Source organism: Cucurbita pepo, chromosome LG09 (assembly GCF_002806865.2).
Source record: "Cucurbita pepo subsp. pepo cultivar mu-cu-16 chromosome LG09, ASM280686v2, whole genome shotgun sequence".
Taxonomy (NCBI): Eukaryota; Viridiplantae; Streptophyta; class Magnoliopsida; order Cucurbitales; family Cucurbitaceae; genus Cucurbita; species Cucurbita pepo.
In genome coordinates this window covers 2923126-2939183 of record NC_036646.1, presented here as the reverse complement: position 1 = coordinate 2939183, position 16058 = coordinate 2923126, and the positions used below count along the sequence as shown (strand labels likewise).

General features: G+C 32.5%; 2 protein-coding genes across 2 annotated transcripts; both read left to right on the top strand.

Moving 5' to 3' along the window:
* The first annotated feature begins 3598 nt into the window (after positions 1–3598).
* Positions 3599–4373, top strand: LOC111802297 (sigma factor binding protein 1, chloroplastic-like). Its single transcript, XM_023686607.1, has one exon. It carries the CDS (start codon positions 3793–3795, stop codon positions 4249–4251), a length of 459 nt encoding a protein of 152 aa, XP_023542375.1. The 5' UTR covers positions 3599–3792; the 3' UTR covers positions 4252–4373.
* A 2344-nt stretch (positions 4374–6717) lies between these two features.
* Positions 6718–9742, top strand: LOC111802700 (transcription factor IIIA-like). Its single transcript, XM_023687161.1, has 6 exons — positions 6718–6864; positions 7787–7921; positions 8395–8677; positions 8766–9004; positions 9098–9241; positions 9329–9742. Exons 2-6 carry the CDS (start codon positions 7787–7789, stop codon positions 9470–9472), a joined length of 945 nt encoding a protein of 314 aa, XP_023542929.1. The 5' UTR covers positions 6718–6864; the 3' UTR covers positions 9473–9742.
* The last annotated feature ends 6316 nt before the right edge of the window (positions 9743–16058 follow it).

Below are 16058 nucleotides of genomic sequence, written 5' to 3'. Positions count from 1 at the left end.
TAATATATATATATATATATATATATATATATATATAATTTGAATAATTTTTAATTTTTTACAAACTTTTAAATGTGAACATGATTTTTAATTTTTATTTATTTATTTATGATTATTATGATTATTATTATTATTATTATTTTGTGGGAACGAAATCAAAGTCAATAAATTGAATTTTTGGATATAATTGATTTACTCAATTGACCTTTTTTTAATTATTATTTTTTTAATTTCATTCAATGTACCTCAATATTGATTTATTCCCCAAATGCCCTTGTGAAAACAAAGTCTACTCCCCCTCAATATTCTTTCTAATTTATTTAACCAAATAAATATCCATTAATCTCTTTTTCAAATTATAGTTTTGACACGTTATTTAAGTCAAATAATAAACTTTTTTTTTATCCAAATTAAAAAATTATAATTCCCGTCTCATTTACCTTTTAACACGTTCGAAAATCGAACCAATATAATTTTAAAAGTTAGAATTTTATCCTTATAATTTAATAAAATTTAATAAATCGAGAAAATACTCATAGTATAATAGAGTCGAATTTTATCAAATTATAGAAATTAATTTAAATATTTAAAGTTTCGAGGACTAAATTCTAATTTTTTAAAATTATAGGGACTAAATCGATAATAATAAATTATACCGAGCACGCAATTTTTCATAATTCCACGGATGCCCTTGAGATGCTAGCAAATTTGACATAGACAGCTCCTTTTTGGTATTCCAAATTCCACTGTGCCCTCTAATTTCCTTTCCGAATCTTTGGGATGTTCATATTTATTTTATATTTTATTTCTTAAATTAATTCCGTGGAAAGAAAGTAAAAAATAATTTTGGTATTTTTTTAATTAAAAAATGGTTTCGTTTTTTAATTTTAGAATCATGTTGCTGACGTGGCAGTGATGCAAGAAAGCTTAACAAAAAATAAATAAATAAAATAAAATAATCGTCCCCTTGAAGTATGGTATTTTGAAAGTATTTTCTTTTTCCTTTCTAGAAGTTTTTTTTTTTTAAATAATATTTAATAATATAGATATTAATTTTTTTTAATAGTTTAATAACATGTAAGGTCGAGATTTAGATCTTTGTCATCGAGGATCTTATTACTTCACTAATTGTACTATATTCAAGTTGATTTATGAGTGATTTATAAAATAAATTATATTATAATAAAGATAAGTACAAATTGTCATACAAGTATTATGACATAGATCATATTTCATTTCGATTATTCTTCTCTCAACCAACTTCACCTCCACCGACAACTCGAGCAACTCATGAACTCGACGATGCAAGCAAACACTCATGCGAGCGTTGACATGACGACATCTTCACATTGACACCACAAACATCGACGCAAATTTTCAATAGCTACTTTCCATTGACACCACAAATGGCAACGATCAAGTCAGTGTCCAACGATTCCACGATGGTCGAAACAATCCTCTCTAGCGAAGATAAGGTAGCAATTGTTTTTCCCCGACGAATCGGTATCCACAAGGGTTTGTTCGACGTCATTTGGTTGTACTACGAGGGTTTTTGTGATCTACATGTAAGCCTCTTCAAAACTACCTTCTTCAACTGTGGGTGCCTCGTCTATATATAATGACTCACGCTCATGATTTGGATCAGAATTCAGAATCCGAATTTGATACCTGATGACCCCAACATCTCCTACAACATGGTCACATTACCTACTTCTCGCTTCCAAGAGTGAAGACTATGTCCACATACCAACACAGGTCATTTTAACATATTTTGTCTTCACTCACATGCATCTCACGAGACCACCCAACATAGAAATTGCTCAATGTAGGTTCGGTTCATTTATATACCTTTTTTACTCGAGTGTCACAGTCTAAATTCAAAGAGTTTGGTCCTCACGTTCGTTATAGTTTAATAAAAGATTTTTGAATGCATAGTCACATGTATTATTATTAAATAAAAAATTTATAACTTTAGCTTTTAAAACAACTATTATACTTTATTTAATACTTTTAAGCATATAATATAAGTATATATTTTCAAACGGTCAAATTGATGTAATGTGGATCATTATTATAAAACTATAGTGTTATATAAAATAAACCAAATTATTATATACTTTTGACTTATTTTCCTACAAACTTTATTAAAAGTGAACAGGTCATCAATAAACAAAAATAGAAAGGATGATCAAGTCCAATACTTTATTTTTTAAATAATAATAATAAATAAATAAATAAAATTTGATGGTGATTATCTCAATGATGAGCCACACACGTATGATTTCAAAGGTCAAATATCAAAATTTTATAAATTATAAGTTAATTATAAATTAGTCGGACTGATAATCCGACCAACTCAGACTATCTAATCCAAATTATAAAAGTTGGGTTAGGTTGAATTATCGGAAAATCGAAAATTCAGTTTGATTTTTCAATTGACATTTTTTTTATCGGGTCAACCCGACTAACCTTACCATACTTCAAAAAAAAAAAAAAAATTAAGAATATTTAACGTTTGTAACTAATGTTAGTGATGCATTGTGATCGGTAAATATTTAATATTTAAATTTTATGAAATTTTAATTATTAATGTTGGTAAATAAGTAGAATTTTTAAATAATAAAAAAAACAAGTTTGTAAATTAATTATTTTATTAATGCTTTTTAATTTAATTTCAGTCTTTGTAAATTTATCTAATTTTATTCTAAATTCGTCAAAAAGTTTATATTTAGCCCTCAAGTTAAATAAAAATATTTTTTTAATATTATATTTTTTTATTTTTCAACATGTATAACGTGACTTCGAATATATTTATTTTTATATTAGATGAGTTGAAAGGAATATTAGATGAATATATACTAAAATAAGAAAAAAAAATGTTAATTATAATTTTTAATTTTTTTTAAAACATAAAAATACTTACTTTTAAAAATATTTTAAAAAACCCTTTAAAAATATTCAACAATCGTATCAATTTCCAAGTTCAAAATTAAAATAATTAAAATAAATTTTGACTTTTTTTTTTATAAATGATAAAAAAAAAATAATACCTTTAAATCAATATATCTAAATATTATTACATAAATTATATGAATAATTTTTTAAATTAATTTAATTTTGAAAAAAAAATAAAAGTGAAATAAATTAAAATTAGATTTATACTCTTTCCTCGAAAAGCCAATGGTCCCAAACGGTAGTTTTACACGTCAGCCATGGATTGGGGGACACGTATTCACGGTGTTCTCAGAATCCGAAACCTAGAATTCCAAGTCAGACATGGCTGCGCACGTGGCTTAATTCTTTATTATTATTTTTTTATTTTCTAAAAAATAAATGTTCGAGTTTATCAGCTATTCCAATATTTTACTCATTAATTAATTAATTAAGCTCAGAAAATTATCATTATTTATTAATTTAATTTACCCTAAATAATATTAAAAATTTTGATCGATTAATAATACATGTCAATTAGCGGAACTAAATTAATAATTAATTTTAATTAAATTAATTTAAGAAATTATTTATTTATTTTATATTTACTATATATATATTAGGGGTGATTTAGGGACATGTGGAAAGAAGCTTCTATTGGGTTTCTGTGTGTTTCATTTTCATTGGGGATTTTCCCTTTTCTCATTTTTCCCCCAAATTTTCCAACCCTAACATTTTCCCGGAAACCGCCTTTGTTTGTTTCCCGAGAAAATTTCTCCTCGCCTCCGTACTTCTTATATAAATCACCGCCTCACACTTCCATCCTTCCACTCTAAAATCGTTCACAGAACTCGGAATCTGATGGATCTTACCGCCAAGAAGCAGTCGAAGCGCCGATCTAGGAAATCGGCCGCCGCCGATTTCAAAGTCGTGTACATTTCGAATCCGATGAAGGTGAAAACCAGCGCCTCCAGGTTCCGATCTCTCGTCCAGAAACTCACTGGCTTGGATTCCGACGCCGAGAGGTTCATGGAATTGATTGCCGCCGCTGCCTCCAGTGATCGGAATAATCTCCAATCGTCGACATCGGCGTCGGCGTTCCTTGATTATCAACTCCTCGGCGATGACGATTTAACTGATTGTGATCATCGGCTTGTGGCGGGAAAGATTGAAACGGCGGCGTATCAGTCGTCGGTGGCTCCGCCGGAGGATTTGGTTATGCAGAACTTTGATGCGAGTTTTGCGGAAATGTTCCAAAGCTTTTTGCATGAATCTTCTTCAACGCAAACTGAGATGCCAGGTTTCAGTGCTCTACTGTAAATTCGATATTACGTTTTAATTTCTCCATTTTTTTTTAAAATAATGTGACGTGGATTTTTCTTGTCACATTTCTTTTGTGATCATAATATTATTTTTAATATAATATAGTGAATTTTGAGTAATTTATACTGAGTTTATTTGGGTTTGAAATAACTTTTGGGTGGTCGAGATCGAACTAGTAGTGTTCTGAGTGATTTAGTGACCGAAAAAACTTAATCAATTCAACTGAATCTCCGGTTAAGGTTGAATTGAGTTCATGTAACAGTCCAAGTTCACTACTAGTCGATTTTATCTGTTATATATCGTCGTCATCCTCATGATTGGAGAGGTTTCTATACTATTATAAGAAATGTTTGGTTTCCCTCTCAAACCAATGTGAGTCCTCACAATCCACCCTCTTGGGGCCAGCGTCTTCGCTAGCACATCGCTTGTGCCTAATACCATTTGTAACAACCCCAAGCCCACTGCTAGTAGATATTGTCCGTTTTGGCCGGTTATATATCATCGTCAACCTCATGGTTTTAAAATGTGTCTATTAGAAAGAGGTTTTCACACCTTATAAGAATGTTTCGTTATTTTCGTTATTCTCTCTAACCGACGTGGAATCTCACCGTTCAAATATATGAAAACTTCAAAAAAACAGGAAATGAAAATCATCTTAAATATATTGACAAACTAATATAACGGCATATTTCCAAGATTAATCTTGAGCCTTAATCCATAAATCTATAATTAAAATTAAATCACAAAATAATTCTAATTTCTGACCATCAAAAAATAAATAATAAAATAATTAAAAAAAAAACCTTTATTCTCCCAAATAATTTCTATATTATAATTATATTTATGAAAGTATTCAAAATTATTTAAAATATTGTAATTGAAATAAATCATGGATATGTATTTTTTAAAATATTTTATTAAAGGTTAATCACAATTNAAAAAAAAAAAAAAAAAAAAAAAAAAAAAAAAAAAAAAAAAAAAAAAAAAAAAAAAAAAAAAACTTATTCTAAGCTAAACATCTTTGAAGACAAATGTTCAGAGATTTATTCGACTCTTTTATTAATTTTAAGGGCGTATTAAATTTGAAAGTTTAAGAATATGTTATATATATATATATTTTGAAAGTTTAAATTTTTAATAAATATAAAATAAAAAATTTCAATGACTAAATTTGGGACAAAGAGTATAAGGGTGAGGAAATCTCTAGGCCCATTAAAACTGCTAGGTTGATAAGTATATGTAATGAGCCAAAACTGACAATATTTGGTAGCAATAGGCTTGGGTGTGAGATCCCACATCGGTCGGAGAGGTGTGTGAAAATCTCTCATTAACAGACGTATTTTAAATCGGTGAGGCTGACGGAATTACGTAGAGGCTAAAGCGGACAAGCTTGGGTGTGAGATCTCAGATCGGTTGGAGAGGGGAACAAAGCATTCCTTACAAGGGTGTAGAGACATTTCCATAATAGATGCGTTCTAAAGTTGTGAGGTTGATAACCACCATACATAATGGGCAAAACAGACAATATTTACTGGCAGTAGGCTTGAGACGTTACAAGTGGTATTAGAGCTAGACATGAGGCGGTGTGCCTACGAAGACACTAGGCCCCCAACAGGGGTGGATTGTTAGATCCCACATCGAGTGGAGAAGAGAATGAAACTCCCCAGTGTTTTAAAACTATAAGACTGACAACGATACTTAATGGGCCAAAAAGCAATAATGACAGTCGTATGAATCTCCAAGTTCAAAAGTCCACCATAAATGATGGGAGAATGGTGATGGGTGCATTTGAACGTGAACATGTGGCACTATTTGTGACATTCTAGTACAAGAGAGATACATTAATGAATTGAAACAACATCCGAATGAGACAAATCCTAAGGATAGGATAGCTAAGAAAAAATTTAAAAGAATTATGTTACTACCTATATCAGCAACATGCACGTTCTTTTTCGATGGCTCAATCATAGAAACTTCATTGTTAAACGTGCCTTACTTAATGGATGTGACTGATGACAAAGTGAGCTGAAATGATTTGTGTTCTCACTCTTAAGTAGTGAGGAGTGGACAATGTGACCACGTCGTAGATGATGCAACGGAATGTCAGAGCCATTAGATGCCAACTCCCGATCCGAATCCTAGATAAATTATCAATTCACTATATTAGCTACTCTTGAAGTGAAAATATATTATTTGAGTATATAATATTCTTTTAACTTAATTACTGATGATATTTTAAATAAATAATTGAAATTGTTTTTCTAAAATATAATACAGACAAAATAGTTATTGGGCCTAACTTTAGGGCCTGAAGTATTAATTTGCAGTTTTAGATCCAAAACTCTATTGGGCCTGGGCCCAAATGTGAAGAAGCCCACTGTCCACGTATGAGGTGCTCTAGGGTTTTTACCGCTCTTCTCTCTCTCTATATATTCAGCTTCCGGATATTTCGGAGGAAAAGGAAAGCGGCCGAGCAACACAGCTGGGAGCTGAATCAAACCCTTCTTGCTGCAGCCCCGTCCTCTTTTCTCTTGTTTCCGCCGTCGTTCGAAGGCAAGTCACCCCCACCTTCTGCCGTGGCCCTTTATCCATCTCTTGCTCATTCTTAAGGTCTGTCCGGATCTATGTTTTTTCTTTTGTTTGTTCGTTTTGGTTTCTTTAGTTTAATCAACTTCAAAATTGGGGAAATTTGGAATTAGGTGAGATTTAATTTGAAATCCTTCCGAATTCGAGGAAAAGAAATAGAAGGTTTGTGTTATGTTCTGTTTAGATTTGGTTGAATCTTATCGGATAGGAATTTCGTTTACATCGCTATTGACTGATTGTACTGATTAGAATAGATCGTGATCTGAGTGTCAATTCACAGTTAGCAACGAGTAAAATCATGGTAGGAGTTGTTGTTCATGTTGTGTTTCGGACTAGGGGAGTTATTAGACAGATGAGGGTTTTATCCTGAAGCACTAGGATCGTTTGGAACGAAGATTTTGTTACAGCTCAAGCCGACCCTACCAAATATTGTTATATTTGGGCTTTCCTTTACAGGTTTACACACCCTTATAAAGATGTTTCGTTTCCCTCTCCAACCGATACAGGATCTCAACCCCTTCGGGCCCAGCGTTCTTGCTAATACTCGTTCTCCTCTCCAATCGATGCGGGACCCCCCAATTCACCCCTTTGAGGCCCCAACGTCCTCGTTGTAACACTTGTCTGGTGTCCATCCCCTTTGGGGCTCAGCCTCCTCGCTGACACATTGTTTGGCTTTGATACCATTTGTAACAACCCAAGCCTACGACTAGCAGATATTGTCCTCTTTGGACTTTCTCTTATGGGCTTCCCCTCAAGGTTTCAAAACGCGTCTGCTAGGAAGAGGTTTTCACACCCTTAGAATGCTTCGTTCTCCTCTCCAACTGACGTGGGAGCTCACAGATTTTCTTCGTTTCATTGAAAGGAATCATTTAGTATACGTTTGAATGTTAGAAGAGGCTAACCCTTAATTTGAATGCATTATTTATCAATCTTGTTTCTTTTCCAGATGGAGAGCGGGAAATATAAGGATGATGGAGATGATATGGCGAAAGACAGAAAATCCAATATTTGCCACGAATGTGGCGCTGCTTTCAAAAAGCCTGCTTACTTGAAGCAACATATGCAAAGCCATTCGCTCGAGGTATGTTGAGAAGTTCAATATCAATTTCGTTTGCTTAAATCAAGTGCCCGTGTTTGGTTTTTTATTTAAGCCATCCTAATTACATGTTCTTCGCCTGGTTTTCATTTATTATGAATTATTCACAGGTTCTTACTGAATTCCTTCCTGTCAATTCATTATCTTTTCTCTTGAATTGAAGAACATTGGTTTTGCAGGAAAATCCTTAAATATATTAACATAATATGAAAGATTCTGGATACCTCAGCGTGAAGCATTGGATCCCACATAAAGAACTCCAAAATGTATGAGGCTGCATTTTCCTAGCTTGATTGGATCAGTATCAGGTTGGGAGACCTCCTGAGAAGCTCCATCAAGGGGCCTCACTCACGCTACTATAGTTCGAGGTTTGAAGTCGAGTAATTAAGAATGTTGGGAAGTTACTTTTTAGTTATTTAACGTAAAGTTGACTGATCTTATTGTATTATGTAATGCAGAGGCCATATATTTGTACCGTAGATGGTTGTGAAGTGAGTTATAGAAGAAAGGATCATTTAACTCGACACCTTCTCCAGCATCAAGGAATGATATTCAAGTGTCCTATGGAAAATTGTAGCCGTGAATTTGCATATCTATCCTGTTTGAATCGACACTTGAAAGTTTTCCATGAAGGTGATACTCCTGAAGTTGAATGTCAGAAGCGTTTTGTTTGCCCGGAAGATGGATGTGGAAAGGAATTCAGATATGCCTCTCAACTGCAAAAACATGAAGATTCGCACGGTTGGTCCCGATCTTTTCTATAAGAATTTAATCTTGACTGTTTGACTCGACGTATCATGTCTTAATTTCAATATTTACTGTACCGTAGCTAAGCTAGACTCGATAGAGGCATGCTGTTCTGAACTGGGTTGCATGAAAACATTTACGAACAAGCAATGCCTTAAGGCTCATATGCAGTCCTGCCACCAATACATTGAATGTGAGATTTGTGGTGAAAAGAAATTGAGAAAGAACATCAAGCAACATCTCCGACAAAAGCATGAAAGTGACGGTCCACAAACGACAATTCGATGCACGTACGAGGGCTGCAGTAATGTCTTTTCAACAGTAAGTAGCTCAAACTCTGCAAACATCTCCGTGCTTTGTTCTTCTTTAGACTGGAACGATCTTTGATATGCTCCCTCGTTATTGATCTCCCAGAGTTCAAATCTCCGTCAACACGTAAAGGTCGTGCATCTGGGACGAAAACCTTTTGCTTGTTGTTTCCCTGGTTGTGGCATGAGATTTGGGTACAAGCATGTTAGAGACAATCACGAGAAAAGTGGCCAACATGTCTACACTGATGTAAGTTAGCATTTAGCCATCGTCGCGTATTCGTATACTTTTGACCTTTAGATAGATGATTAACGGAGCGTTTTGCTCTGGAATCAGGGGGATTTTGAAGTAGCTGACGAGCGATTCCGCTCGAAGCCAAGGGGTGGGAGAAAAAGGGTTTGTCCAACTGTTGAAATGCTTATAAGGAAGAGGGTTACCCCCCCAACTGAGCTGAATTTCATGATGGATGACGACTGTTAGTATGTCCCTACTAGAAAAGAAGCCAAGCCAACCCAGCCAGGCCCCTTGTTGATACTAATCCTACGCTCATTAGAAGTATTTTGATAGCTTATGACTGATAGAATCTGTATGTATAATCCCACGTTCATATTAGAAGTATTTTGATAGCTTATGAATGATAGAATCATCTGTAAGTAATGTAGTATATACTACACTTTCCCAGAATTAGAACAGTCATAGTATGTATTTTTGTGTTCTTTGTATGATAATCAGGGAGTCCTTTGATCGTTATCGACCGTTCTTTACCTATTGTAATAACTCAAGTTCACTGTTAGCCGATATTGTCTTCTTTAAGCTTTCATTCAAAATTTCTAAAATGTGTCTGTGAAAGATAAGTTTTTGTACTTTTGTAAAGAATGTTTCGTTCTCTTCTCTCATTAATGTGGGATTTCACAATCCACTCCTCTTTTGGGTTCAGCGTTACTAGCTGGCCACTCGTTCCTTCCTTCCATTGATGTGGGATCTTTCAATTCATCCCTCTTTGATTCTTAGTGTCCTTATTGGCATACTATCGCGTATCCACCCCTCTTTAAGGCTTAGCCGATGTAATGGTCTCGTGTCCATCTCTCTTCAAGGCATACTGTCTCGTGTTCATCCCTTTTCATAAGCTATCACATTGTCTGGTGTTTTGACTCTAATATTAATTGTAATGGTCTAAGCCCACCGCTAATGGATATTGTCATCTCATCTTTGGGCTTTTCTTTTTGGACTTGTTTTCAAGGTTTTTTAAAACGTACGCTAGGGAGGTTTCCACTCCCTTTTAAAGTGTTTCGTTTTTCTCTTCAACTGATGTTGGATCTTACACGTATCATATTATTAGATACGAATATATTCATAGCATTTTATCCATACTTATCATATATGATAGATCATGGTGTCTCACTGACAATCATAATCAACAGAAACACGTAGGTAGAGTTACAGAGTACGTATTGTACGTGTTATTCATGCCTCAAACAATTTCATACAATCTAGCTCCTCATTGATATTCACGATTCACATACTGTTTACAGTTTCAGACTCACTTGATGCTTCTAAGCTCATCTTAGTCCGTCGTTTTTAGGTTCATAGAACACATAACGAAATACAATATAAAATTTTTGAAGGGTCTAATTTCAATTAAAAAAAAATCGAGATTATTTCATATCATAATGTAGTACGTGGAATCTAGTAGAGTCCCATTTCATTTGATTACTTAGCAGAAAAGACCAAATATAAACATTTTTCATATGTTTTAAATCAATTTGGATCTTATGAAATGAATGTCAAATATAGGAGGTTAAAGGTTAAAGGTTAAAGTCAAACATGAAATTTTCTAAAGTAAAAAATGAATGTCAAAAAATGACAACTATTACCCTTTCTAAAGCAAACATCGAATTTTTATTTTCACATTGAAATGACGTTAAATAATCTTCACGTGTTATATTTAGGAGTGTATACAAGTTCGGTAGGTTGTGGAAATGTTTTGGACCAACTTGAAATATTGGGTTGGGTTGGTGACTCGAGCACCCCGAATAAAGTTCATAACCCAACTCAACCCAACCCTCTATCTTTCGGTTAGGTTGTTCGGTTGCTATTATTTTTAATTATTTAAAAAAATCTTACTTATCCCGATACATGTTACATTAATAACTAAAATCTTATAAAGTGTAAATATCAAACATTTACAAGTCACAACCTATCATTAACATCAGTTAGTTAAATATTCTTACTCTTCTTAAAAGTAAGGTTTAGGGTTGGGTTGAAACTCTATTTTCGGGTTGGTTGGGTTGACTCAATCCGATGTCAACGTGCAAACTAAACCAANAAAAAAAAAAAAAAAAAAAAAAAAAAAAAAAAACACAACTCGACCATTGTAGTGTAGGTTGGGTAGTCCGAGTTAGTCGGGTTAAATGAATGAACAACCTAGTTATATTTAAGAAGAGAAATCTTCCATTACGACTTCTAACTCGAGCCTCTAACCACTAATCAAATATTCTTAGAGAAAAATTCTCATTTACGAGGGAAGAAAGCCGATGAAAAACATAAAACAAATGCAAGAACGAACCTTTCGAAGCCTTCAACGTTTTAATTTACTTCTTATAGAATCGACGTATAGAGTAGGTTTACGATTTTAGAGCTCTAAAAAATAGAAGACATTAATTCATCTTCTTTACTTATTCTTGACATGAAAAGACCATAGAAAACGTGAACTCTAGAAGTGTCCTTATCGAAAACATTTCTTTACGTAATGAAATTGACATTAAAATTCGAATTTTTATTTTTGAATTTTTATTTTTGAAGTATTTAAATCTAAAAAGAATAGAAAGTTATATTTTTCTTAAAACTCTTTCTCATACATCAATAGGAAGAGAACTACTTCGAACACGACATGGGTGTCGGAAAAATTTCTCGAGTTCTCATCTTCATTTTTTGTTCNACAAAAAAAAAAACAAGAATTTTTATTATTCATATGAAATGGGACAACCTTAAAACCTAACATTTTAAGGTTTTTAAACCTTAAAACCTTAAAACCTAGCATCGTTCCACTTCGCTTTATTTTTTTTCTTTTCATTTATTCGGGTTTTTTCCGTTTCATCAATTTTATAGCGGAAGTAAAATGGAGGTATGAATAATAGTAAGTTCGTCGATATCTTTTAGACTCTTGTAATTTTCTCGATGTCGGGTTTATTTTTATATTACAAAAATTATTTTTATTCAATTTAGTCCGTATATTTTAAAATTTGTAAAAATTTAATTTTTTTGGGCCAAATATACGACTAAATTTTAATAAAATGTATTAAAAAAAATTAAAATTACAACTATTAAATTATTACCGACTAAAATTTAAATACTAAATTATTATTTTCTTTAAAAATCAATATTATTTGAGGGGAGGGAGAAGAGCGCGTGAGATTCACACGTGAATTGTTAGAGAGTCAAATTGAACTAAATGGCAGCAATGTGGAGTGGAAATTTACTTTAATCTTTGTCTTCTCTGCAACTCTCTTAAGTGGCGCGTGTAAACCACGCGCATCCACTCATTAATATATATATATAAATAAATAAATAAATAAATAAATAAAAAACTTGTGCACTGAATTGAGACGATTTGTCGTTTCCAATAAATTCCCCAAAATCACATTCTCCTTCTTTTACACATTTTTCACTTTTACGACAATTCGTTTCCACCAACCTAACTGTACAATTTTATCTTTTTATTTTATTTTATTTTATTTTTAAAAAAATATTACATCATCATCGACACAAGTCGATATTCGACAATGCTTCGAATGGCATGACGATAATATTTTTATAATTTAAAACTATATTTTAAATTGATTTGAATCATTATTAACAATAAATAAATCTTTAATTTAACACGTAACTAATATTATTAGAATCAGACACGTAAACGATCAATTATACTATAATATTCATTTAATTTTATTAATTTTAAGATCATATTATATTATAAACTTTTCTCTTATTTTATGAGTGTAATTTAATTATATTAAATATATAATGTTTGGATAAGGAGATTATAGATATAATATTCATTTAATTTTAAAAAATGATTAATTACATTTTTTTAAAAAAAGTTATGAAAATATAATAATTGATTAAGGTTGCTTTATTAAAGTCAATATTGTGTTGGTCATCACTTCTAATCTTATGATTATTACAAAAATACCATACTGTATTTTTTTTTATAATTTATTTAACTTTATTCTATGTACATTTTCTTACACTAAATTATTTAACATGTTTTAAATAATTTAGTCCATTTTTGCAACAAATGCATAATCTAGATGCTTTGGTAAAAAAATTCAAATCGAAGAAAAAATGTAACAGCCTAAGTCCACCGCTAGTAGATATTGTCTGTTTCGGTCCGTTACGCATCGTCGCTAGCCTCATAGTTTTCACACTTTTGTAAGAAATGTTTCGTTCGCCTCTCCAACCGACGTAGGATCTCATAAAAAAAGTCTCTGGTCGTCTTCTTTGGCTCGGCTCAGTTTCAATTAGTCTAGTTAGCTCGTTTTGACTGTTTCTGAAGTAATTAAGGTAAAAAAATGTTAGTATACCTAACTAGTTTAGACAATCCATGAATAGGATTTTAAGCTCGATTTTTTGAATGAATCAAATATCTAAGGAGCGATCAACTACGATGAGTTTAAGAGCACCAAAGTAAGCCTTAAATAGTGAAATTATTTAATGTATGAACAACACGTACTCTATGGCCCTATTGACGTGTTATTATTTATGTTACGATATGTAAATGAGTTATGTGATGCATGTACTTTCGTTTATGTTTGATTATGACTGCTATGTTGATATGACCATGTTTAAACATTACAAGACACTATGATATACCATGTATGGTAAGCATAAATGAATTACCATGAATATGTATGCATGTCTCGTCAGACTGTGTATCATTTCATTGAACCATGATTTTTAATGTGGGATCGCACGTATATCGAATGTCATATGATCTTGGATTATTTCTCCAGCATGTTATTTACAGACGCATTCGTGTTTCTTTCTTTTCCGTTGGTGAAGTGCGTGAGAGTTTAGGGGTATGTCAATGAACCCACGTGTATGTGCATGGATCGTGCGCAACCGTGCTTATAGAAGTACTAAACACTCAACCTTACCTAGAAAAAAGTAGAGCCCAAAGACCAATCATGCAAAATTGGGATTTCCGACATCCTCGCTGGCACTCGTTCCTTTCTCCAATCGATGTGGAACCCTCCCGCCAAATCCACCCCCTTTGGGGCCAGTGTCCTTACTGGCGCACCGCCTCGTGTCTACCCTCTTCGGGGAACAACCAGCGTCCTTACTGGCACACTGCCTCGTGTCTACCCTCTTCGGGGAATAGCTAGCGTCCTTACTGGCACACCGCCCCGTGTCTACCCCCTTTGGAGAACAGCTAGCATCCTTACTGACACACAGCCTCGTGTCTACCCCCTTCGGGGAATAATCTCCTCGCTCACCCCCTTGTGTTTACCCCTTTTGGGGAACAGCCAACGTCCTTACCGGCACACCGCCTTGTGTTTACCCCCTTCGGGGAACAACCTTCTTGCTGGCTCTAATACCATTTGTAACACCTCAAGTCCACCGTTAGCAGATATTGTTCTCTTTGGGCATTCCCTTTCGGGCTTCCCCTCAAGGTTTTTAAAACACGTATGCTAGGATAAAGTTTACACACCCTTACAGAGGGTGTTTTGTGCTCCTCCCCAACCAATGTGGGATATCACAATTCTTAACGTTCATAATAATCTAAAAAATACGATAGGTTGGGTCGGATTTGGTTGTAACTTTATTTTTCTGTTTGGGATAACCCGACCAAAAAAATATCAACTTATGATTCCATCAGTATTTTTTATTTTTAAAAAATTCAACACAATTCAAACAAAAAAAAAAAAAAAAAGAATCTAACCCGACTCAACCTGGGTTAGATAGTTTGGATCGATCGAGTTCTCTAGTCATACCAACACCTCTATCGTTATTAGTAAATTTAGTTTTATTTATTTAAAAAATAAAATAATTATATTTTTTAAAAAAGAAAATATATCCATTAATTAAATTGATTGACTTTCATTGGAACTTGAATGAACATGCCTTTATATTCAATTCATTGTCTTTAATTGAAATTTGAATCTACACATATATTGTTCTATGAATGTGTAAAGTTCAAATTATTGTAACACAATTTATTTAATTTAATATTAAAATATTTAAAATTTGGTACGACCCGTCTTTCTTAGTCAATAGCTCGCTATTAAATGACGAGGAACAAAGTCTAATTCAATTCACGAGAAAATGTTTCAAATAAATATATACTTAAAAGTACGAATAAAACGTGTAAAGTCGGGCCTGAATTCAGACATAAAGATTTCTATTGTCTTAGTCTAGACACTTCACGTAACTTGACAGGGACCCAAATAGCGACTAGTTCGGTCCACACTCGAGAGTGAACAGTAAGCTCTTGCTTTTTTTAATATTAAATTAGTTGGGTCGAGATTTGATTAGAAACTCTATTATAATGTTTAAGCGTATAATGGTAAATCTACACGATTATTCTCATTCTAAAAAAATCAATTAATTTAAAGTTGAATTTTAAGTTCGAGTTCGAGTTATCTCTTAGCTACACGTTCGGTCTATCTAATTTATTCTCAAAAGAAAAAAGATAATATAAATTAATACATTTTAATTATACGTCACATATTTCTATTTATATCATATTATAAAATAATTCTCGAGCAACACTACTAATTTAAAATTTAAAATTTTAATATTTTAAAAACCCCAATTAAAATTTATAATCTGACAAATTAATTTAATAATCATATAATTATAAAAAATATATTTCTCTCACATGAAAATCAATTTAGATAAATTAAATATATTTGGAATCAAATCTTTCAAAAAAAATATATATATATATATATATATATAAAATGGAATATTACGTTTTTGTTAGAAAATATAAATATTATTTTTTAAAAAAACAAGAGAAGATTTTGTTAATTATTATATTATAATGTTTGAGATTCAATTCAAC

Excerpts from the sequence above, each read along its gene's own strand:
- LOC111802297 (XM_023686607.1), top strand. The coding sequence starts at position 3,793 with ATGGATCTTACCGCCAAGAAGCAGTCGAAGCGCCGATCTAGGAAATCG.
- LOC111802700 (XM_023687161.1), top strand. The coding sequence starts at position 7,787 with ATGGAGAGCGGGAAATATAAGGATGATGGAGATGATATGGCGAAAGAC. Across the intron at positions 7,922-8,394 it reads TGCAAAGCCATTCGCTCGAG|AGGCCATATATTTGTACCGT; the intron begins GTATGTTGAGAA and ends TATGTAATGCAG. Across the intron at positions 8,678-8,765 it reads AAAACATGAAGATTCGCACG|CTAAGCTAGACTCGATAGAG; the intron begins GTTGGTCCCGAT and ends ACTGTACCGTAG.